At 39.2% G+C, this 25,545-nt stretch overlaps 1 protein-coding gene across 1 annotated transcript in view; it reads right to left on the bottom strand.

Moving 5' to 3' along the window:
- The window catches only part of ARHGAP10 (Rho GTPase activating protein 10), a 240,111-nt gene that overhangs the window by 80,180 nt on the left and 134,386 nt on the right, over nucleotides 1-25,545 (bottom strand). The window contains exons 14-15 of the mRNA XM_084884902.1: nucleotides 15,153-15,227; nucleotides 8,386-8,473 (exon numbers count right to left, since the gene is read on the bottom strand). Coding sequence (XP_084741028.1) covers nucleotides 8,386-8,473; nucleotides 15,153-15,227 — 163 coding nt within the window. The remainder of the gene's footprint in view (nucleotides 1-8,385; nucleotides 8,474-15,152; nucleotides 15,228-25,545) is intronic.

The following is a 25,545-nucleotide window of genomic DNA, read 5'->3' as shown; positions in this document are numbered from 1 at the left end:
ACATGAAGCAAACTGATGAGACTACAAGGAGAAACAGACAAATCCACAACCATAGCCAAGATTTAAATACCTCTCTGTCTCAATAACTGATAGGACAAGGAGACAGAAAATCAGTTAAAATACAGAAGATTTGAACAAAGCGATGAACCAACTTCATCTAGTTGGTACATCCTTTACCTAAAAGACACTCCTAAATGAATTTGTTACACAAATTCAACAACTTGGATGAAATGGACAAATGTCTTGAAAGACACAAACTCCCAAGGTTCCTAAGTACTCCCACATCTCTTTGAGAAACTCAATTTGTACTTTAAAATTTGCCAGAAAGAAAACTCTAGGCCCAGATAACTTCACTGGTGAATTCTAGGAAACACCAATTATGTACAAATTCTCCCATAAAATATGAGGGAGTACTTTTAACTCATTCTTTAAATAAGAATTACCTAAGTTCCAAATATAATGAATATAGTGAATATAATGAATATAGATTAAACTACTCTAAATAAAATATCAATATTAGCAACTCAAATTCACAAAGATAAATAAAAGGATAATACATCATGAGCTTATAACAAAAATTTAACTGCCTTAATATTAAAATGCAACTAACCATTCAATGCAACTAACCATTCTAGAAAAAGAAAAACAATAAAAATGGAAATAGAAATCATTTATCCACAAAAGGAAAAACTCTATCATCATCTCAATAGGCAATTCAGGGAAGAAAAAGGTAATTGTTCCAACAAATGGTCCTGGAACAACTGGACATCCATATTCAAAAGTGAACTTAGATCCACACCCCATATCGTCACAAAAATTAACTCAAAATAGACCACAGATCTAAGTATAAAACATAAAACTATAAAACTTCTAGAAGAAAATAGAAAACCTAAAAAAAAAAAAAAAAAAAAAAGGAAGAAAATAGAAAAACTGTTTCACTTTGAATTAGGCAGATTTGTTGATACATCACAAAAAAGAAAAATGGATAAATTGGAATTCATTAAAATTAAAAACCATTTAAAATATGATCTTAAAAAGAATAAAAAGACAAGCCATAGGCTGGAGAAGACATTTATTTTTTTTTTAAATATATTTTATTGATTTTACACAGAGAGGAATTGAGAGGGACAGAGAGTTAGAAACGTCGATGAGAGAGAAACATCGACCAGCTGCCTCTTGCATACCCCCCACTGGGGATGTGCCCGCAACCAAGGTACATGCCCTTAACCGGAATCCAACCCGGGACCTTTCAGTCCTCAGGCCGACGCTCTATCCACTGAGCCAAATCGGTCCCGACTGGAGAAGACATTTAAAAAGCCATAGACTGGAGAAGACATTTTATGTGAGAAAGGATTTATATCCAAAATAATATAAACAATGACCAAAACACATAAGAGGATAAATAATCCTTTTTTTTTAATTGTGTGAAAGACACAGACACCCAAGAATACATGTATTGGGTCGGCAACTAAGTAATTGCGGGTTTCTCACATATATGGCTTCAGTTGAATTTTTAGGTTTGCAGACGTAGTACAAATGTAAAACACATTTTGTTATTTGATAGTTGGCTATTCAGCTGTTAATCAGTAAAAAAAGTTTTTTGATCTGTTTTGTAGTTTTCGTTTGGCGTTCGTTAAAAAATGGAAAATCAAAAGGAACATTTTCGTCATATTTTGCTTTTTTATTTCCTCAAAGGGAAAAACGCATTGCAAGCTCATAAAAAGTTATGTGCTGTTTATGGTGACGAAGCCTTAAAAGAACGGCAGTGTCAAAATTGGTTTGCCAAATTTTGTTCTGGTGATTTTTCACTCAAAGATGAAAAACGCTCTGGTCGTCCAGTTGAAGTTGATGACGCCCTAATCAAAGCAATAATCAATTCGGACAGTCACAGTACAACACGTGAGATTGCAGAGAAGCTTCATGTATCACATACATGCATTGAAAATCACTTAAAACAACTTGGCTATGTTTTAAAACTCGATACATGGGTTCCTCACGAAATTAAAGAATCACAGTTAACGCAACGCATTAGCAGCTGCGATTTGCTAAAGAAACGTAATGAAAATGATCCATTTTTAAAACGACTGATAACTGGCGATGAAAAATGGGTTGTTTACAACAATATCAAGCGGAAAAGATCGTGGAGCAGGCCAGGTGAACCAACTCAAACAACATCAAAAGCTGATATTCATCAAAAGAAGGTTTTGTTATCAGTTCGGTGGGATTACAAAGGAATTGTCTACTTTGAACTCTTACCACCCAACCGAACGATCAATTCTGATGTCTACATTGAACAACTAACGAAATTAAACAATGCAGTTGAAGAAAAGCGGCCCGAATTGACAAATCGAAAAGGTGTTGTATTCCATCATGACAATGCAAGGCCACAAACATCTTTGGTCATTCGGCAAAAATTAATGGAGCTTGGTTGGGATGTTTTGCCACATCCACCATATAGTCCTGACCTTGCACCATCTGATTACTTTTTGTTTCGATCTTTACAAAACCCCTTGAATGGTAAAAATTTCAATAATGATGATGATGTCAAATCGTACCTGATTCAGTTTTTTGCTAATAAAAACCAGAAGTTTTTTGAACGTGGGATTATGATGCTGCCTGAAAGATGGCAAAAGGTCATTGATCAAAATGGGCAATACATTACAGAATAAAGTTATTTAGTTCCATGAAAAAATTGTCTTTGATTTTCTTTAAAAAATCCGCAATTACTTAGCTGCCGACCCAATAAATAGCAAAAAAAGCACATGAAAATGTTTGATACCATTAGTCATTACGGAAGCATCAATTGAAAAGCAAAATGAGATGCCACCACGGCCCTGGTAGAAGGGCTAAAATTCAGAAGACTGGCCATTTCAAGAGCTGGCAAGTATGTAGAGAAAATGAGACTCTTCCATGTTGTTGGTGGAAAGGTAGACAAGCACAATCACTTTGGGAACAAGTTTGTCAGTTTACCAAACAGTTAAAGGCATACCGACCATACAACTTAACGTTACACAGACATTGGGACTTACCCATGAGAAATGAAAACCTATGTTCTTAGTAGCTGCATTTTTAATAGCCAAAAGCTACAACCCGAATATTCATCAACAGGTCAATAAATTTTTAAAAAATGTGGATACCCATACAATGGAAGACTAATTACCAACAAAAAGGAATGAATTATGCTACAACATAATTCACATAAGTGAATTTCTGCTGAGTGAAAGAAGATTTAAAAGAAAAAAATGGAACTATATGATAATATTCCATTTATGTGAAATTATAGCAAATACAACATTTTTTACATAGTGATGAAAGCAGACCAAGGTTGCTTTCTGGAATAAAGGAAGAAGAGTGGTGTGAGAGCGAGGGATTTCAAAGAGGCATAAGGAAACTGAGGGTGATGAGAGAGCCCCTATTTTTATTATGGTGATGACTTCACAGATACATACACATCAAACTTATCCAAATGTACACTATAAATTGTGGTTTACTGTATGCCAATTATACTTTAGTAAAACTGTTTACAAACAAAATAGATGTAAACATACATTTATATATAAAACTTATATATATTTATATATAAAACTTATATATAAATATATATAAAAAATATATAGATATATTCACAATTTATAATGGTATAGTAGACAAATACACACACACACACACACACACACACACACACACACACGGAGGCATGCCCGCATTGACACTGTAGACTTTGAAACCGAAGTACTGATGAAAACTGTTTTCTTATTTACTCTCTTCCTCCTCTTCACCCCCTACACCAGTGGTCGCCAACCTTTCGAACTTCATGGACCACCGGTGGAGACCACTGGTTGGTGACCACTGCCCTACACTATCATTTATTAAAGAAGAAAAATAAGATTAATTATACCACAGCCTAAGGGAGAGAAGTAAATTTATTGGGGTTTTGGTTTCAAAATGAGGACAAGTAAGATGAAGCAAAGAAGGAAAACTGTTACTGGGCAAAGACTGAAAGTTAAAGAGTGCTGAAAAGAAAAGTGGGGAAAATAAGAACACTTAGAAAAAACATCAAAGGAATTTCATTTTCAATAAAAGTGAATTTGTATCTGAACAGCTTCTACAAGCTTCTTACATCATCGCCATATGTCTGCTAGGCAATGAAGCATAAAAAGCATTAGAGATCTATGTTACTCTCTCACTTCCATGTCTCTCTCTCCCTCTCCCTCTCTCCTTCCCTCTTTCCCTCCCTCTTTCTTTCCCTCTCCTTTCTAAAAATCCTCAGGTGAGGATTTTTAAAAGCAAACACTAAATACTGTTAATACAAATGACAAGTTGCCCATACAAAATGTATTATCCTTAGTCACAACATCCCTCAGTTTTCCAACCCAACGTGTTTCTGAGCTACTTCTCTTTGCACCCCGTTGCAATCTGTCTGGGACTATAAATCATAATATCAACCAATGCTGGCAAATTCTTCCCCTAAAGTCCCATTCCAATTTGCAGGGTTTAAAAGTTTCCTCTAGGTAAAATCATTTTACTAAAAACATCACAAAACAGCTCATTGGTCCCCTCACATGAGAAACTGTTGCAATGAACACATTGCTGAAAGTGAAAATCAGTCAGAGGGCTGGAATTCAGCCTCTCTAAGCACTAAAAGGTAAGCAAAAGTTGCCTCAAGTCAGAAGAAAGAGGGAAACACAATATGCATGTCCACTGAACATCTTTTTTTTCTTTTTTCCAGACCCTGGGAGGTGGTTTTACTTCTTGTTTTAGTTTGCCATTTTGGGGTTTGGTTACTTCCCTTCCACAACCTCCAACCTCCCATCCCATAAGGTGGCAGGGTTACTTGCAGCAAATTCAAGGGCAGCAGTGAGAAAAGCTATCTGCAGCTCTGTGCCAGGCACATGTGCCAGCTGGGATTCCAGCCCAGGCAGGCTGGCTCCAGCGCCCACGCTCTTGACAATGTATTTATTACTCCTTGTGCTGAAAGAAAAACATTTGCTTAGGCCACAATTGGGTAGTCAAAATGAGGTACCTCTGGCACATCGCCAGAAAAAGTGTCAAATCCTCATGACTGCACTTCCAGTTGCTAAACATCACACGGGAGGAAAGATCGGCAACCTCTCAAACCTTCCCAGGCACCTGCCAGTTCATGTTCATTGCTTCATCATGTTCACGCAGAACGTGGGGACTGTTAGGAGGGAAGTTGTAGGACACATGTAGCGTCTCCTAATGTTTCCCTGTAAAGTGATGTCTGCTTCAAAGTGGAATCTGACAGGATGCAGCAACGTGATGAGAGAGAAAGGCAGAGAACGCAACACAGGACCAGGGCCATAAGGAACAAGCTACAGTGAGTGTCAAGAACCATTCAAACTAATTCTTCACACAAGCCGTTAAAAAAAGAACTATGTGGAGCAGCAGGAACACATGCCATTCACTGCAAAAGAACTGTATTTTTGTCTTTAGTTATCCCACCAATAACTGAATCACCTTGGTCAACCCCTTACCTGTACTCTGCACGAGTTTACTAAACAGTCAAATGAGTTTAAAGCTTCCCCCTAGAGTGGCAGCTCCCTTTGCTAGTCAGTAACATGCCAATTCTTTCTATGCTCATATCCCTCTACCCTTCTTTCGGTCAAGCACCTAACAGAGGCTTTCCCAACCTCAGCACTACTGGCATGTTGGCCATCTGGGGGAAAAGGATGGGCTGTCTCCTGCATTGTAGGATGTTTAGCTCATCTCTGGCCTCGACTCATCACATGCCAATAGCACCCCCTCCCCTTCTCATGAAATGGTGACAACGAAGAATGTCTCCAGATATTGCCAAATATCCCCTTGGGGGGGAGGGGGAGACAAAATCATCCCCAGCTGAAAACCGCTGCTCTCATATTTGACTGACAGTTACAGCTCTACATGCTGGGAATTCTGCAATGAGCATGAAACATAAGATGACTGTCTTCAGGAAGCTTACATTCTAATCCCAGGCCAACAAGATTCATTTTTGCTGTAATCCTCGTCTACACTTGTCAAGCACCATTAATGGCAAATTAGACATTACTTGTGTCCTTCTATAGACTAGGCATAATAATAATGCATTTCACTGTTGAAGAAAAAAAAATCTAAAAGTGACTAAAAACATCTGGCTTAAATAAAATATTCAAAAATATTGAACACCAGAATCTATTGATATATTTTAATTTCATTAAAAAGTAGAACAGCCAGACAACACAGGCCTTCTGATGCAAAAAAAACAACAACATAAAGAATATAGCACCACTATGATGCATTCTTACAGTATGTAAATGTTCTTGCAATAAATAACCTTAACCTGAATCTAATGCAGTCTATAGATTTAACTAATAGTTTACAGGAAATATGATGGCTAGGGAAACATGTTAAATGACACCATAAGGACACAAAATACAGCCATAACTAAAAAAACACAGAAAACTCTCTTTAAAAATATGACCCAGGCTCACCAACAAAAACATGCTGGGGCGGGGAGGTGGGGGGGTGAGGGTGCAGGGTGCAGAGGGAAGAGAATCTGAAGATTAAAAGCAATTTATAACACATCAACCAGCTCTGGCCAAGCAGGTCAGCTGATTAGAGTGTCATCCCCACACACCAAGGCTGTGGGTTTGATTTCTGGTCAGGACACGTACAAGAATCAACCAATGAATGAAACAACAAATTGATGTTTCAATGTTCTCTCTCTCTCTCTCTCCTCTTTCCTCTCTTTCCTCTCTCTCTCTCTCTCTCTCTCTCTGTCTCTCTCTCGTCTCCCCACTTCTTCTCACATATCAACCAAGTAAAATGTGTTGGCACTGTTTACATCCTATACTTATTAAAAATATACATAAAAAGACTTTTTTAAAAATAAATCAGTAAAAATGGAACAAAGACTAAGTACTTGATGATATTAATTTTGTTAGATATAATAATTATATTCCTCTTGTCTTTTCTATATGGTCTTTTTTAATTTTTTAAAATATATTTTTATTGACTTCAGAGAGGAAGAGAGAGTGAAGAAAGAGATAACAATGATGAAAATCATTGATCTGCTGCCTCCTGCATGCCCCCTACTGGCGATTGAGTCCGCAACCCAAGTATGTGCCCTTGACCAGAATCGAACCTGGGACCCTTCAGTCTGTAGACCAACACTCTATCCACTGAGCCAAACCAGCTAGGACATGGTCTTTTTTAAAAGTCCTTATCTTTTTTGACATATATATTTAAGTGTTTATGGGTGCAACATGTGGATAACTGAAGAAGGCAAGATAATGGGGCCATAAGGATCCATTATATGAATCTCTCTGCTTTTATATATTTGAATTTTTAAAAATATGTAAATTTTCTATAAATATGAAATATGTAATAACAAGTTGATTCTAATGTGCTCACTGGAATGCAAACAATATTTACCTGAAAAAAAAAGCCTAGATGTTGGACAGAACTGACCCTGTGGGAGCTGTCATGTTTGCCAAAGAAAAATCAACCTCCTCAACAGGACCACAGCTAAGAACTGCCTCCAGGATTTTTTAGAATTATATTTTTATTGATTTCAGAGAGGAAGAGATAAGGAGAGAGATATATAAATATCTATGATGAGAGAAGATCATCAATCCACTGCCTCCTACAAATCTCCTACCAGGGATCGAGCCCACAACCCAGGCATGATCCGGACTCAACCCTCAAATCTCCTGGTTCATGCATCAAAGCTCGACCACTGAGCCACACCAGCGGGGCAGCTGCCAGGATTTTTCCCCCATTGGCTTATTCACTTCTTTTTTTACTCCTTAGGTATTTATTTTTTATTTAACTTCAAGCTTTTTAAGTTATTTGCTTTTTATCAAACCTCAAATTTTTTAATCATTAAACTCCTTTCTTTTTTAGAGAAAGTTTAATGACTTATAGATGATGAACCTTTTTCTAATTCTAGTCCTAAATATTTTCTATAATAAATGGAAAATTGAAGTTTATCTTAAAACCTCAATAAGTAAACATCTTTTCAAATGGCTCTGCATTTGTTATCATTTCAACCTTTAAGATCAAATGATTTAAATTTAAGCTTTAAAAAATTCATTTTATCTGAAAAAAAAATTCAGTGAATGAAATAAATAGCATTCTTCCCCCATTGTTTCATAGTATTTACATCCTAAAGCTCACACTTATAATAGACATCTATTTCTATACCTCAGTCTGCTCCCTCCAATCTCTTCTGTTGCAATTTACCTACCTGATGTTCCCCTACTTAACTCACTTTGTGGGACACTATTAGCTACCTCACACAGTTCTCCTTTTAATAAGGTTTAACCTGACTATTAAGATGTCTGTGCAGAGTCAGCATCGGATGTCCATATCCTCCCTGCTTCCCTCCTGGTCCTCAGAGGAACTTACCTCAAATACTGCTTCAGGGCACTCGTTATTGTCTTCACTTCCCACTCGCTGGAATTCTCCAGGTCCAACTCATTGCAGGTTTTTACATCTAGTGAGCAAGCAAAAAAGAAAAAAAAATAATTAAAACTTTGAACATTCAAAGGCCCTCTTGACTGGCTCACAAAGCTTTCATTTATAAGTGGCCAAACCACAAGTAATTAATTCTGTGGTTTCCTATAAAAACATTATATACCATTTCTTATAATATTGTAAAAGCTATGACCTATTATTAGACATTTCTAACACTTCAGAAAATCTGTTGTGGAGATCAAAATAAGAGGATCAGGATTGGGCCGAGAGTAGAAAGGAGCTCGACATAGTAGAGCATTTCAATAGCGACTACTGCAAAGCATGGATAGCTATTATTATATGATCAATATTATTTTCGTTATTCAAGCTGTTACTCAGTAGCCATGGCTTAGAGCAGTGGTCGGCAAACTCATTAGTCAACAGAGCTAAATATCAACAGTACAACGATTGAAATTTCTTTTGAGAGCCAAATTTTTTAAACTTAAACTTCTTCTAATGCCACCCCTTCTTCAAAATAGACTCGCCCAGGCCGTGGTATTTTGTGGAAGAGCCACACTCAAGGGGCCAAAGAGTCGCCATGTGGCTCGCGAGCCGCAGTTTGCCAACCACAGGCTTGGCGAATGGGGCATTTGCAGTGTCTGTACACTATCGGTTGTTCAGGTGGCACTGTTGCTGTCACACTGCGTTAGGACAGGAAACAGGCAGTGTTGTTAATGGCAAGATGACTACCCTGTTTCCCCGAAAATCAGACAGTGTCTTATATTAATTTTTTTCTCCCAAAGTTGCGCTAGGTCTTATTTTCAGAAGATGTCTTATCGTTCCATGTTCTAGGTCTTATTTTCGGAGGATGTCTTATTTTCAGTGAAACACGGTATTAGAATAGCAAAGTCAGTGGGAGGAAAGGATGAGTTTGGCCCCACATGTCTAAGATATGTACTCATCATATCACATTTCTGAAAATTAATACGTGATCAGTCAAAATAGAAATATGATGACATGCAAACCTCAACAGTCATTTGTGGATAATCTGTCACATTAATATTAGAATTGATACACTCATTCAGGAAACATTTATTGGAACCCCCTGTGTGACACTTATGACGTTCACTCTAAAATTAAACCAGTTTTCTTTGTCCTACAAGTGTGTTAATGATGTGTTCTTCCAAATGGCCTTTCAAATAGCTAATAAGCTCAAAGAAGACATGAGTCTTTGAGAGAGAGAGAGAGAGAGAGAGAGAGAGAGAGAGAGAGAGAGAGAGAAGAAGAAGAAGAAGAAGAAGGAGGAGGAGGAGGAGGAGGAGGAGGAGGAGGAGGGAAAGAGGGAGAAAAAGAGAGAAGAAGGGAAGGAGAGAGGGAGGGAGGGAGGGGAGGAGCAGGGGAGGAGGGAAGGAGGAGGAGGGGAGGGAGGCAGTGCATTCTGAAGAGGAGACAGTCAGTCCTGGATGGTGGGGAAGACCGGCCCCCGGAGCTGGGTGGGATCTCCGATCCTGGTAAGGCTGGGCTACCATGGCTCGTGTGGCATGGCCACAAGGCAGAGTGCAGCCCTGGGATCACAAACCCAGGCTGCAATCTCTGAGGAAACCCCACTGCACACACATCAGTTCCAAACCCATCTGAACTTGAGGCCCTCACCTGCAGGAAGGAGGTCATGTAAAAGCTCTCAGAGAGCATCAGAACAAATCAGAGATGTGACATATTTAAACATGTTATTCAATGACTAGGTAATTGCCATCACTGAATCACTACAAGTATCAGCAGTCAGCAGTCGGTGGCAATACTGACCTCCGAGGGAGGGAGGAGCAGACGGGTTATAATGCCTGGTCTCAAACAACCACTATAAGCATGTCTGCCTTTCTGCACTCCCGCCACACAAAGGAGAAAGAGGAGATGCATGGAGGGGACTCTCTCCCTCACTCCAGAAGGACGTTTCAACTAAGACAGAAACTCTTCCTTTCTTTTCCTCCCTTACACTGCACTTGTCTATCCAGGGAAGGTGACATCATGTTAGCATTTCCTCTTTAAAAGCACTAAAACGAAAAACCTGTCAAAATGGGACCACCCTATGATGTCATCCATGCCACCTAAAACGTCTGAGGCTTGGGTATGCGGAAGGGTGGATGACAACTCAATGTTATTCCCGAACTTTTTGAAAATCAGGTAAAACAGGAAGCGATGGTTATTTCACAGCCATAACAGCGGACATATGAAGTCAATTACTCAAAAGTCTGGAGACTTTTTAAAGCGCTTCAGCAGTTCTTGATTACAGCAACTGACAGCGGCATGCAATAAACTACAACAATGGCAACTGACACTGATTACATTTTGATCAGTTTCTACCATTCAGGACACATTTGTTACTGAGCTTGTCAGACAAGCCACAGGTACATTCGAGAAATCAAATTAGGCAGCCTGATTAAAGACGCAATCCTTTATAACTGGGACTAAATAATTCTGTTCTAAAGGCTGTGCCAACCAATTACTTCAGTAACTGAATATTCTCTCTCTCATTACATCAATTATTTAAATCTCATTTTAACATACAAGTCAGATAACATATTCAATCAACTTGCTCCCAGAAAATCACCCTTTTTAAAACCTTCTGAAGGAAAGGCTTCTAAATGAAACCTTTTATTTTCAGCATTCTACCAAATTATCATCTATATTTTGAGAATCATATTTTTTTCAATGAAAAAACAACAACACATCTTTGGATTCATGGAACAAAACGTAGCTGTTAATAACTATTACATTATAACTCAGGAGCTAATAACTACATTGTGTCTACAGTATTGATCCTCCATTAAATGTTACTGGTTTCAAATAACTCAACCACTCATAGCAGTTTTTGTGGGTAGTTTTTTGTTTTTTGTTTGTTTTTTTTTACCATCAGTGGATGCACTGGGACTAGATAAATGTGTTAACTTATTTGGGATTCAAACTTGAAATGCATTGGACTGTGTCATGAGAATATATGTCCTATTGTAAATAAGGTAAACATTTTGCTTCCTTTCTGACCAAGGGAACCACCTGGTGGACTACTTAAACATTTAAATTAACAAGCACAGATCCAAACAGTTGGCTTTTTATTTGGATTATGTTTCATAATTTTATAACTAACCAGTGGTCATTTTTTTTTTTAACAGGAAATTTCCAGCCCAACCTAAATGTAAGTGTTGGCACTGACTGGGGTCTCATTTTAAAGTACGTAAGAAGCATAGTTGAGAGTGAATTTTGAAAATGATTTTTTTTCCAGCTACTAGTTTACTTTTTCGCCAATCTATATGAAAAAGTTGTTCTACAAAGTAAAGAAGCTAATATTTTAAAAGTAGTTTTAAAAATTTAAAAAAAAACTAATTTTTAAATTAGTTTTACTTGTTTTCTATGTTTCTGTCTAAACTTAAAATTATCCAATCTTTTTTGCAAATTAGACTTATGTGGAAATCACCACCACATTCACCAACACACACAAGCTACTATCACGTTTTCTCACAAGTTCCCCCCTGCTCTGGTATTTTCATTCCAAGTGGGGGAAAAGGCAGAACACGTGAAATTCTAACTCTTCTCAGTTCTAAACTACCCATAACTATTGTAATTCATCTGTTATATTCTCACCCCACTTACTAAAAAAATGATTCACCCAAAGACACCTCATCTGATACTTCTCCCTGCCTTTCCCAACTGCTCTCTCTAAAAAGCAAACCAACTACAAAAAAAAAAAAAAAAAAAAAAAAAAAAAACTTTTTTGAGACCAAGTGCGCCCTCTGTTGGAGCCAAAGGGAAGGAAGATGATCTGTAAAGGGAAGGAAGGCAAATTGTTCACCTGAGCATCTTCTCTTGGGAACTTAAGAAGCTTGGTCCAGGGAAAACTAGGGGTGGCTGCTGGGAATCAGCAGACCACTACCCTCTGTGCCCAGGCCTGGAAGGACACTGCTGACTTTCTATTGTGATTATATTGCCATTATATTTCACATGGGCAGACAAGAGAGAAGATGGGATGGGGAGAGAGGGGAAAGAGGGGGGTGGGGAGGAGAGAGAGCAGGAGGAGAGGAGGAAGGGAAGAAAGAATAATAGAAACATTTTTTTCTCTTTTAATCTTAAATGTGAAGGGGGAAACATATTGAAAAGGGGGAACAAGTGAAGAAAACTTGCAAGATTTGAGCAGACATCCTTTCTTTCAAAAACAGCCAAACTTTTACATGTGAGTATTTAAGGAATACTCAAAATATTTTAAACGATACCAAAAAAAAATGTATGTAAAAATGGCAATAATAGAAAAATAATACCAAAGAATTACCTTTAAGAACTAGAAACCTAAGTAAATCAAATTTCTTCTCAAAAAGTATAAAATGACTTAAAACTTTTTCTCAGATACTTAAAAATTATGTCAATTTTCATTTGTACATAGAAAAACGCATCACAAAAGGTGCTTTGAAAAATTCTAATTTGAAATAAACATTACCTGGAGGAATAGTCATTAAAAAAAAATAAGTGCACAGTACTACAAATGAACAAACTTATCAGAAGTAATTATCTAGAGGGAGGAAATATTGATTGGTTTAAAAGTGCAACGTTAAACATCTGGCAGATTCAGCCAATTTCTTTTTCACTAAAATATACAATCTTAAAATAATGTATAGAGATGGAGAAGTTGGAGAGAAGGAATGTCTATGAATTAGCTCTATACAAGCTGCTGAGAAACTTTAAAAATCCTTTTTTTGGGGGGGGGGGGGTAGAAGTATTTATTTGAATCTGAACACTTAATCAGAATGAAAGACATATCTTAAAGAAATAGTAAATGTATTAGGAAAGTAAATCTATTTTGTTAAGAGCTAATGTTTGAGTTGGTGAGAAAGTAATAATAAAATATTAATGCTAATAAAAATCCAAAATTTCTGACTGACAATCTTAAACTTATACCAGGAATTATAGATTAAGTAGAATAATTTACATCTCATAGCCCCTCTAAATGAATTGATACTTAATACAAAAGCAACAAGCCAGTATCTTTCCCTGACATCAGTTTTCTAACTTCCTCTGTTTGCAGAATACCACTGAAAACACGTCTTTCCTTTGCCAGCCACATAAATGAGGCTGTCACACTTGGGTCCTGGGCTTCTCTATTCTGAGTCTCTCGGAAAGCAAAAACAGTTTTCCAGGTCATGAGTTTTTGAGGGCTTCGATTATTTTAAAACACCTTGCAAGTGAAGGGCTGTCAATGAGACATTTCCCAGGAGCAAAGAAACTACCCTTCGAGTTCAAGGATACAAATCACAAGGGGGTTTTGTGAGATTAAAAACAGACAGACAAATTGGGGGGGAGGGAGCAATTTAACACTTGAGGGTGGCCACAGAGGCACCCCGCTGGAACGGGCCCTGAACATGAACAGAATAAAAGCAGTGCAGGATCCTCAGGACCCACTGACTGCCACAGGGTGCGCCCGTCGGCCAAAATCCCCCCTTCTGATAGCAGCAGCCTTCCACTTCTAATCATCGTAACACCATCTTGGAAATGAGGAAAGTGTTTCTAATTTTAAAATGAACTAAAAGCAGATGCTATAGTCCCCATTAAACTCTTCCAGCTGCTACTGAACCACTGGCAACCTGAGCCTATTTAATTTGGAGACCGCTAATGGCAAAAGGGAAAATCTGACTGCCAAAACGGCAACCCAAGTTAAACCAGGGAGGCAGAAAATAAAGCAGCTCATGGGAGGGGATGTATTCTAACGAGGTCTCCACCTGATGACAGGAAACTTCTTTCTGTAGTTAATAGCTTAAAAAAAAAAACACGGGGTTGTTGTTTATTAAATCCTTAATTCCACTACAGCCAAACAAGAAATCCTATCTGTGACATCTCAATTAATGATTTTATTCATCTTGGTTTCTGCTTCCTAAAAATGAGTCTTTGCTACAATGCTTTGAGATGCAGACAGGTTTAAATGCATGGAAGGTACACCTGAGGGCACTGGGAATGCTGATTAATTAAAGAGATATATCACATTAGTTAATATTTAGCAAGGTCCTAATGACACGCAGGCCCTCAAGCTCCATGAGCTAGCATCACTCCTCCAGAGGCAGTCTGCTCTGGGGTGGGCAGAGAAGCGGGCATGTTACAGGTGGCTCTGCCCTGTCAGCCGTGTGCAATGGAAAAGCGCTTTAAAAGTCATCCCAATAATGTCTGGGGTGATGAAATGCATTCATCTTCTGGCTTCCTTTGGTCTGTGATGCCAGAGAACATGGTTCTGGAGGTGAGCCTGGTGCAAACTACAAACAAGTCCCTGTGAATACAAATGGACCCCTGAAAGCCAGACTCTTGCTGTCAAACGACAGTTTGGGAAGCTCCATAAAAATAAGCAGCTCCCCGTGGTCTTGTCCAATCACATGGACTGTCAGGACTCCCGACAGCCAATGCGGAAGCCACACAGAGGCCTGGCTGCTACTTTCCTGTGTGATGGAAGCAGAAGACATTCACCCATGAGCTGCATGCTTTTCTTTTCTTGCAGTTTTTAGTAAGTCAAGGGGAAGTGGGTCATCTGTGCTGATGCAAACGCTACTTCTGAGATTCAACTGGGAGAAAACTAAGCTAGGCAGCAGCAGAGAATGGATTCACAAGTATGCTGGACGTGACTATGAAACATTAATTCGTGACGTCAATGAACATAAACAAATCATGCATGGAAAATGATTAGAAAAGAGGCATACCCATCAACAAACTGAGAAGTCTCTGGACCTTTGAACTCACCCCCACAACTCTGTACAATCCTTGGTCATTTATACCTATTGGAAGAGACAAAACGTTAACAAAATACGAGACTGTCATGTCTTAAAACCTGTCAACAAACAGTTGCTTTCAGAATCTTTGCTAACTCACATTAACAGCATTCCTGTTGAGTATAAAAATAACGTTTTACAAAACCCAAGTGTTTACTAACTTGTTGAGCAGCTTGGTATTCATAAGTTATGGTTGGAAAATCATGTCATAAACAACGTTTCATGTGGTCAAAATGGAATGAATTCATGTCAATGAAATTAGTTAAGCACTACTCATGTATATCAATATAGTGTGTAAAATATACAACTTTCATGTTTATTATGTGTACTTTTTCTTGACATTTTCTTCTTTAAAACTTCAGCCTTATATGAACAATATGGTGCTGCCTCAGCCACTGGGGCTCAGTTGGTTGAGTGTCGTCCTGCGCACAAGACAGCAGGCTCCACCCAGGTCGGCCCATGCCGGGGGTTTCAGGCTCGACCCCCAGAGGGAGCGAGCAGGAGGCAACCAATTGATGGTTCTCTCTCACTGATGTTTCTATCTTTCCCTCTCCCTTCCTCTCTCAAATCAATAAAAAAAAAACATATAAAAAATTTAAATATATAAATAAAACTAATAGAGTGCCGATTAATACTCAGCAAAAAAATCACTATTTGGATGATTTTTGAAGACCACAGAAATGCATTTAAAACTGCGGCAGAGCTGGTTTTGTTGTTCAGAGCTGTTAAATGCACTGTCCGATGAGAAACTCTGAATTTTTAAATAAGCATCACTCAAACTCTACATCTAAACAAACCACATCGCTGCATTTTCTCTCTGTAGAGACCTGCGAGCAAAGTATCCCAGAGCACAGCAGGCATGAAAGAAAGGCAAGAAAAGTTACTATCAAACGTTAAGTATGTTGAACACATAACCTTGTTTTGATGCTGATTAGAATAAACCAATTGTAAAAGGACTTTGGAAGGCAATCAGGAAAATTGTGAGTGGCATTAAGGTTATGTCAAAAATAGTTTATATTTTTTAGGTTATATACTGAAAGGAGGGACCTGTGTTAGATTCACTTTAAGAAGGGGAAAGGGATAGATGAAGCAATTGCAGCAAAATCCTGGAAGTCACCGAGTCTTAGCAACAACAAAAATGGGAGTTCATTGCACCACTTTCTCTACTCCATCAGAAAATAATGACTTCCAGAACATGTGACTTATTTATTTCTCCAAAGAGTTGTAGATTTCTGCCTGTGTGTTTATTCTCTGCACTATGCATGTTGAACACACCAGGATGATGAGGAGATGACGCCTCTAATCTCCAAAGTTTTCAAAACAAAGAAAAAAAAAACACCAAACAGACCTTGAAATTTGCCCATGGGAGTATACTTTTTCTTTTTTTTATTCTGTATTAAGGTATTACGTGTGTCCTTGCCCCCCCCCCATTGCTCCTCCCACCTCACCCCCGCTCATGCCTTCACCCCCCTGTTGTCTATGTCCATGGGTTAGGCTTATATGCATGCATACAAGTCCTTTGGTTGATCTCTCCCCCTTATTCCCCCCTCCCCTGCCTTCCTTCTGAGATTTGACGGTCTGATCAATGCTACTCTGTCTCTGGATCTGTTTTTGTTCATCAGTTTATGTTGTTCATTATATTCCACAAATTAGTGAGATCATGTGATATTTATCTTTCTCTGACTTATTTCAGATGCTCCCCTGGTCCATCCATGCTGTTGCATGTAGGAGTTCCTTCCTTTTTACTAGTATAGCAGTGTAGTATTTCATTGTGTAGATGTACCACAGTTTTCTAATCCACTCATCTGCTGGTAGGCACTTAGGCTGTTTCCAAATCTTAGCTATTGTAAATTGTGCTGCTACGAACATAGGGGTGCATATATCCTTTCTGATGGGTGTTTCTGATTTCTTGGGATATATTCCTAGGAGTGGGATCACTGTTTCAAATGCAAGTTCCATTTTTAATTTTTTGAGGAAACTCCATACTGTTTCCCACAGTGGCTGCACCAGTCTGCATTCCCTCCAGCAGTGCACGAGGGTTCCTTTTTCTCTGCATCCTTGCCAGCATTTATCATTTATTGATTTCTTGATGATAGCCATCTTGACAGGTGTGAGATGACACCTCATTGACATTTTTATTTGCATCTCTCGGATGATTAGTGACTCTGAGCATGTTTTCATATGTCTCTTGGCCTTCTGTTCTTTCAAAAAGTATCTATTTAGGTCCATTGCCCATTTTTTGATGGGATTATTTATTTTCCTTTTGTTAACTTGTATGAGTTCCTAATTAGATTTTTTACTGACTTCAGAGAAGAAGGGAGATAGAGAGAGAGATATAACATCAAAGATGAGAGAAAAATCATTGATTGGCTGCCTCCTGCACATCCCTACTGGGGATCAAGCCTGCAACCTAAGTATGTGCCCTTGAACCCCGGACCCTTCAAGTCCACAGTCCAACACTCTATCCACTGAGCCAAACCAGATAGGGCCATACTTGCTTTATGTCTCCCTGCCTGGAGTGACGAAAAAAAAAAAAAAATACTAGACAGAGTCTAAAGAACCGGATTTAAATCACAGCTCAGTCACTCCTGAGCGGAGAGCTTGGGCTACATTAGAAAGCTCTCACTCTATACTGCCTCTGCGATCACAGACAGCAGCCTACACCCCGTGTTGTGCTGGGAGAGGAAACAGGTGATGCCCACACGTACTCTCTCAATTACTCAACAGAGCCCAGAACCAGAGAGCACAGGCCACCCCTTCCCTGCAGACAAGTCTATTCAGAACGCTAAAGCGCCGGAGTAGCAGAGGCACCTTCCTGATGGGGAATGCCCACTGACTACAAGGGAGGAGAAAAATGCAGGTCAGTTCTGCCAGGAATTGGAAAAAAAAAAAAGGGGGGGGGGGGGGGAATGTGTCAAGAAACACAAAACTCAGAGTCTGAGCCTGCTGCGGGAGGAACGGCTGAGCTTCATTCCTTCCTCCTCCCGGAGGCCAGAAGGCCGCGGCAGTTTAAAATGCCAGAGGATTCCCCGCTCCACGCCAGTACTGCTCTGAGACCTGAAATAGTCTGTCCTCGGTGCCAGAAGCCAAAAGAGCAAGCCATAGTCTACAGTCAAACAAACGTGCCTGAAATACACGGAGAAATTAAATTAAAATGTTACTTCAGCAATAACAATCACTTTGCACTGGCAATTACTATCAGATAATTGATCAAGTTCAAACTCATCATCCTAAGGGAAGTAGAGTTAATTGCTAATGCATAATAAAAGGTGCAAGGGGTAATGAATGCTACTCAGCACAGCTTTTATTTATTTTTTAATGAAATTTAAATAAACTTTGTACAAAAGCAAGCTAACAAGTAGCACGTAAAGCACACTCGAGTTGTGTAAGATTTTCTGTTGCATTGTTCTTAGATGCTATGGACTACGAACACTGGAGCATGCTTTACATCTATAAACACATCACACAAAAGATATTAATAAAGACTTTAAAGAATATAAACCGCTCAATATGCCAAGTCATGTCAGTGATTTAGCCTGTTTTCTCCGGCTTCTCTCAAATTTCCGTCTCTCAGCCAAAGGGATCACTATTTCTAATCACCACGTATTAAGATTTTGAAATTTTCTTTTGCTTTCCTCCCTGTCACTTTCCAAATTCAGCAGGTCAGTGTCTGCATTTTCTTCAAACGCAGAGTGATTTCGGTTTCTTAACAGTTTTAAATGTGATAGACACATTTTTAAGGCACCCTTACAGGAAACACATACATCCATAGTCCATTCGAAACATCATCTTTCTTTTACCTTTTTTCCCCCCAAACCTCTGATTATCTAAGTTCCCTTCCATCCCCATTTAAGAGTAAGTCATCAATCCAGTCCAAACTCTTCAGATGAACAAGTATGTAAGGCATAAACATATAAACACCGATTATGGCCCCCATCTCACCTATCCACATGCACTGTGTGAAATACTCGCTTTAATCAGAGCAAACCACTGGCTGGCCCACAATAACCAAATGCATTCCCTCCTCCACAGCCACGTTCAGGTGGAAGCCTCCTCCCTTCTCGTCATAAATTACTCATCTGTCAAACATTATTTATCAAATAGGTGGCAGGTGCCAGTCTAGCTGCCAAAGATTCAACAGTGAGCAAACATAAAGTTCTATCTGGACCTTCAAAACCAGATAAAATACCATCCTTCTGACACCACAGTGATATTCCCTTATTCTGAGTGTTGCTCATAATTAATGCTTTTCACACTTAATTACATTTTAAAACTGAATCTCTTATGCACAATTCACAAAATCAAAAAATCTGAATGCTTGACCTGACATCAGGTTGAGCTTTTCTTTTCCCCACTCAATTATGAATATTTGTATTTCACCATGTTGAAAGTAATTTCCACCCGGCCAGTGTGGATCAGTGGTGAGCCTCAACCTATGAATCAGGAGATCATGGTTTGGTTCCCACTCAGGGCACAGGCCTGGGTTATGGGCTGGATCCCCAGTAGGAGGCATGCAGGAGGCAGTCAACTGGTGATTTTCTCTTGCCATTGATGTTTCTCTCTCTTTCCCTCTCCCTTCCTCTCTCTGAAATCAACAAAAATGTATTTTTTAAAAAATGTTATTCCACACCAAACCTACCTGGAGATGTTATAGACTGCACAGTATATGTCCCTTATTACCTTTTTAAATTTAAAAGAAAAATCTAAATTCTGAAATACATCCAACTTCAGAATTTTCAGATTACAAACTGCAGGCCTGTGATCTTCTACGTTCTCTCCCTAAATGCACAGATACTTCACCTGGAAAGATATGAGATCACCCTTGTTCCCTGTTATTATTGTCTTTAGTACATTTCACGGTGCCCTGCATAAAACAGTTGGGTGCAGAATAGACTATAGCTAGGTTGACTTGATTTGAAATTAATTTAGAACTACTGATATAGATTAAACTTGGGCCAAAACAGTTATTATAGTTAGAAAATGAGAAGTTAAAGTTAAGATATCCAAGTTATTAAAAATTTTTCAGCCGAAACCGGTTTGGCTCAGTGGTAGAGCGTCAGTCTGTGGACTGAAAAGTCACAGGTTCGATTCCGGGCATATCCCTGGTAGGGGGTGTGCAAGAGGCAGCTGGTCGATGTTTCTCATCGACGTTTCTAGCTCTCTCTCTCCCTTTCTCTCTGTAAAAAATCAATAAAATATATATATATATATTTTAAAACTTTTTCAGGGTATTAAGGCCCACTGACTTGCTATCATTACTATAACACTTTCTAAGTTTTAACAAAAAAATTTGTCATCTGCTCAACATTTTTACAGGCCAAAATATTTTTTTTCTTCCTGATAACTAAGATGGGTTCTGATCAGCAGTAAAGAAAAGGGAAGCAGATACTCTCCATTACAGTGATGGGCAGGTGATGACAGCTGTCCCTGGGCAAAGTGAATAAGGTGAAATCAACTGTGTCTGACTTCCTACCACCTGCCTCCTCCAATCTCACACAGCGCTGTCACATGACACTACCCAGATCTTCCTGGAGGAGAGCATTAGAAGCGGGAATGAGTCAGGCTTCATCATCATCTCTGCCCAACCGCCTCCCTCTCAGAACCCAAAGGCCTGGACCAGCACCAATCTCCTCAGCACCAGAAAACACCTGTGTCTGAGCTGCCAGGGGTCCCCAGAGGCCCTTGTGAGTGAGCTGGAGAACACAAAAGCAGGTAAGATGATCTGAAACAATAAATGAATTAGAGGCAAAAAGAAAATAAAAGTTAACAGGGTTGACAAATTCGTTTCAATAACAGAGGTGGAGGCAAAGTCTGGCAAGTAAATGTGGTAAGAAGGAAACAAAGTGGCAATTCCAAGAAGCAGAAGAGAGAAAACAGATCATTAAAACACACACACACACACACACACACACACACACACACACACACACACCACACACAAATGGAGAACACAAAATGAAAAGAAGGCAAAACTGGAAATAAATGAAAAGATAACAGGCTAAAAATTATATAACCCTTAATTTCCTGTTAACTTCTTAGGAATTATTGGGTGCTGACTATATTTCAGTCACTAAGGTGGGATAAACTGAAAACTGGGGTAAAACTAAAAAGAAATATAAGGTGAAAAGAGAAAGCAGCTTGGAACCAACTGAGCCACAAAGTCTTTCCTTTCCTTTTGGCTTCAGAAACAGATTCTGTACCTGACAGCTCAGTATTCTTAATGCCTTGCACAGTCCTCAGCACACGGTATAGACTTAACAAATGGACTGAATAAATTAGTGAATGAGCCGAATAAATGAATAATAAGGTGATGACTGATTAGCAAAGAAATAAGGAAAGAAAATTAAGAGAGACAGAAAAGGTTATTGTTAACTAGAAAATATAAATATAACAATATGAAGGGGTAAGGCTCAAAGTGGAGCATAAACACTTGCCATGGTAACAGGCACACAATTGTTTTTTAAAGTTTTGCAGGTGTGTGATTTCACAGAAATAAATGATCAGTTTCTTTGGGTCTATAAATTAACATTTATTCTGCTCTCTTCTAGTAACAAGCAGAGTGCATGTCACAGAATGAGGTAATTGATCAATATTTGGGGAGGGGATAAATCAAATTTGCACTTGTGCATGTTGACAACAGGGTGAAAGGTCATTAATGTTCCTGCACGTATTCAAGGATTTACATCAAAAGTCTGCCGCATTGGGAGTTCCCTCAAAAAATTAAATATGGATCTGCCATTTGACCCAGTGATCTCACTTCTGGGAATATATCCTAAGAACCCGAAGCACAAATCAGAAAGAATGTATGCATCCCTATGTTCATAGCAGCACAATTTACCATAGCTAAGATCTGGAAACAGCCCAAGTGCCCATCAGTAGAAAAGTGGGTAAAAAAGCTGAGGTACATTTATACCATGGAATACTATGCAGCAGTAAAAAAGAAGTATTTCTTACCCTTTAAGACAGCATGGAGGGACCAGGAGAGTATCATGCTAAGTGAAATAAGTCAGAGAAAGGCAAGCATCACGTGATCGCACTCATATGTGAAATCTAAGTAACAAAATAAACTAATGAACCGAGTGGACCCAGAGACACGGAAGCATGAAACAGAGTGAGAAATCTCAGAGGGAAGGAGGAGGAGGTGGGTAGATAGGGAGTAATCAACCAAAGACCTTGTATATGCATATCTGCATAACCCATGGACAACATGGTGCTGAAGGCCAGGGGGTGGGGGGGGGGGTGGCTTGGAGGGAATCAATGGGAGAAAAAGGGGGGACATATGTAATACTTTCAACAATAAAGAATTATTTTTTTTAAAATTCTGCTGCATGTCATTACTAATGGGGCATATGTGCATAGAGATACATGTGTATGCATAAATATAAATACAGGTTACATATCCTACCAGCACTGCAAAGACAAATTCTCCTACAGGGTATGGAATGAACAAACATGATTAATATTTATATATGCATAAAATTATATCATTATAATGTGTTTTAGAATTATATATTTATGTAGTTATAAATATTAACCAATCTTGAAAGATTCTTAAAAAATAAAAGAGAAAAAAAAAAGCACTATAGGTAAAATGATCAGGAAAAAATTGTGAGGAAATACCAAACACAAAGGTGCAGAATGATAAGCTATAAAGGTGACTAAAAGGAAGCAATGAGAGGCTCATGAATATTGTTTCGGGTCACGGGTGGACTACAAAAAATTTCCCAATGTGTTCCACACACAGGTGTATAACTAATTCTCAACAGGCACTATGTTTAAATGTCTATTTGAGTCCAGGAAGCACTTCCCAAGCTACCCACTGTGCTGAGTGACATAAAAATAAGCAGGTTCACAGGCATACATCCTTCCAAGACACTGGGCAATTGAAACCATTTTAAGGTTCTGCCAAAAATGTGTGTTCATATTAAATTTACTTTTCAATATAAGCATGCAGATCTCAAAATGATTCCTCTATTCCATCAAAGGGACATACCATTCAGCATGATACTTTTAAGGTATTGTATTATAGAAACTTTGGAAGAAGAATGCATTGTTTTCAACACATACAATGCACTCTGTACTATACAAAGCAAGGCAGATGATTTCTAAACACTGGGAATGTTAGAAGATTATAGCCATACAAAGATGAAAAGCCCGAAATGAGAGTAACATTTTAAACTTTGTAGATATATTATATATATCGTGGAGACACAAATTTGTTAAGTTCGTAAGATATAAATTATTACAGATTAAGGTTACTAATAGCCTGGAAACTTCCAACTTGACCACTCCCAACTGTATGACCTGGTAAGTTACTCGGTCTCCCTGTGTCTCCAGTCTCTGTACCTGATCAATGAGGTGAACGGAGGAATGGGGTTGTTGTGAAAATTAAAGGAGGTAATGTTTGCAAAGCGTTTGCATCCAGCCCCACATACCACACACTCATTCTAAGCTCTAACTGAGCATAAAATGCAAAATTAATATCAAAACAGCAAGGCACAATAAACATTAAAAGTCATCCTATCCTAACCAAGGCGTGTAGTCCACAGCCCACTTTCATAAAATAAAGCACATGTTGGGAAGAGAGTCAACGTTCATTTAATATGAATGACTCATGGAAAATATAAAATTACTGCTCACCAATAACATTTGGAATTTCTCCCCTGGATCATAATCATTTGGGCAGCGGAGAGAAAAACATTACAGAGAGCTCCTATCTGCCAGGAACCGATCTGCGTTTTCCCTTCCTGCGAAGTGTTGCTTTCACTCTCGGGCTGGCCCTCAGACTCTTTTCATATAAATCCTCATGTGCACGATGATGAATGGCTTCCCAGTGTCAGGGAAGGGCTTGTGCTTTCATTCAACCTGTCTTCCCACATCCAGACCAGCCAGAGACTGAGCTTGGAAATCCAACCCCGTGGCTCAGGAGGGCGGCTGCGCCACACCTAACTTCTGTTCCTGCTGCCCAGCCCAGGCTGTGTGATAAATGTGGGAAAAGCAAAAGGCAAATATCCATGTCCAGATCCAACCCCGTATTTCTGGAAGTACTGGTGATTTCAGGACTCCGTAAACACCATCTATACTTAACTCTAAGTCTCATCTCAAATTCAAGTCCAAAGACAAACAGTGTTGGGTTGATTAGATTCTACCTTTGTAGGGGTCAGAATGGACTCTATAAATATTCCCCATGCTCTGTGTGGCTGGCTTCATTTCCAGGTTCTAACCAACACAAGTGAGGGTATTTTTGCTTCAGATCAGAAAACCCTAGACTTGTTGCTAATTCCTTGTATAACCACCTTGCCTAGACTGGGACTGGAGGCAAGCTACAGAATAACAAGGAGTTTCCTCCTTCTCTGTAACCCTTGGGGTCCCAAACTTCCCCCAGTTTGTCAGATGTCTTGCTGTCCCAGGATTTAACAGAGGCTGTAGCCATAATGCATTCGATGTGGCCTTCAGCCTTCCTCCCGGTATGAACCTTTAGGAAAGGAGGATCTCACAGCCTCTGTTTAGTTACCTTTAACTTGCTCTGAATCATAGACTCCTCATCTGCACTGAAGGCCTAATAAGCTATACCTGCTCAACTACCCACTGAGCTGTGTAAGATTCGGCAGCTAGAGTACACAGAATACTCGGAAAATGCTGCATATTAGGATTTAAAGTATTGTCTGATGCAGAGCCTACAAGTCATCGTGTCTACCACTAAGAGACTTCCCACAGTGTCGCAGAGATTCCCAGCAAAGCAAGCAATTCTTTCCTGGGCGGATGGTGCACCTGCAGAGGTCCTTGGTTAAGTTGCAATGGAAAGAAGACAGATAGGTGTAACTTCAGAATGGCTTCATCCCAGAGCTAGAGGAGTGCTTCAGAGATACTTAAATCTTCCCTTTCCTATTGCCTACAGTTTCATATCACCTCTGTTCTTTGACAACATGTGTTCTCTTTATTTCGTCCAGGGCAAACATCCTCAGAAGATCAGCCTGCTGCACCTCCATGTCCTCGCTTTCCTTGTGGCTGAAAGCACTGGCTTGCCAAGCTCAGTCTTAGATTTGCGTTTCAGTCAGGAGACTTTCTAGCTCTGAGTCTTATTCAAGTCAAATCATGTCTCTTCACTTCAGTTGCTCAAGTAAATGCCACTGTCTCATAGGGTTCTTGTGGGAACAACACACAAGAAGTACAACCCGTACAACCTGGCTGTCCTCCAGCATCTTGCCTTCACAACCATGAAACCATTGGTGTCCTATGTGTCCACTCGTCTTCTTCTCTCTTTCCCTGAATACAAAGATCCCCATAGTCTTCCTTTTGTTCCATTGCCTTCTTACCTCACCAT

This window comes from Pipistrellus hanaki (assembly GCF_964339955.1).
Source record: "Pipistrellus hanaki genome assembly, chromosome: 5".
Classification (NCBI taxonomy): Eukaryota; Metazoa; Chordata; class Mammalia; order Chiroptera; family Vespertilionidae; genus Pipistrellus; species Pipistrellus hanaki.
This window is presented reverse-complemented; position numbering and strand designations above follow the sequence as displayed.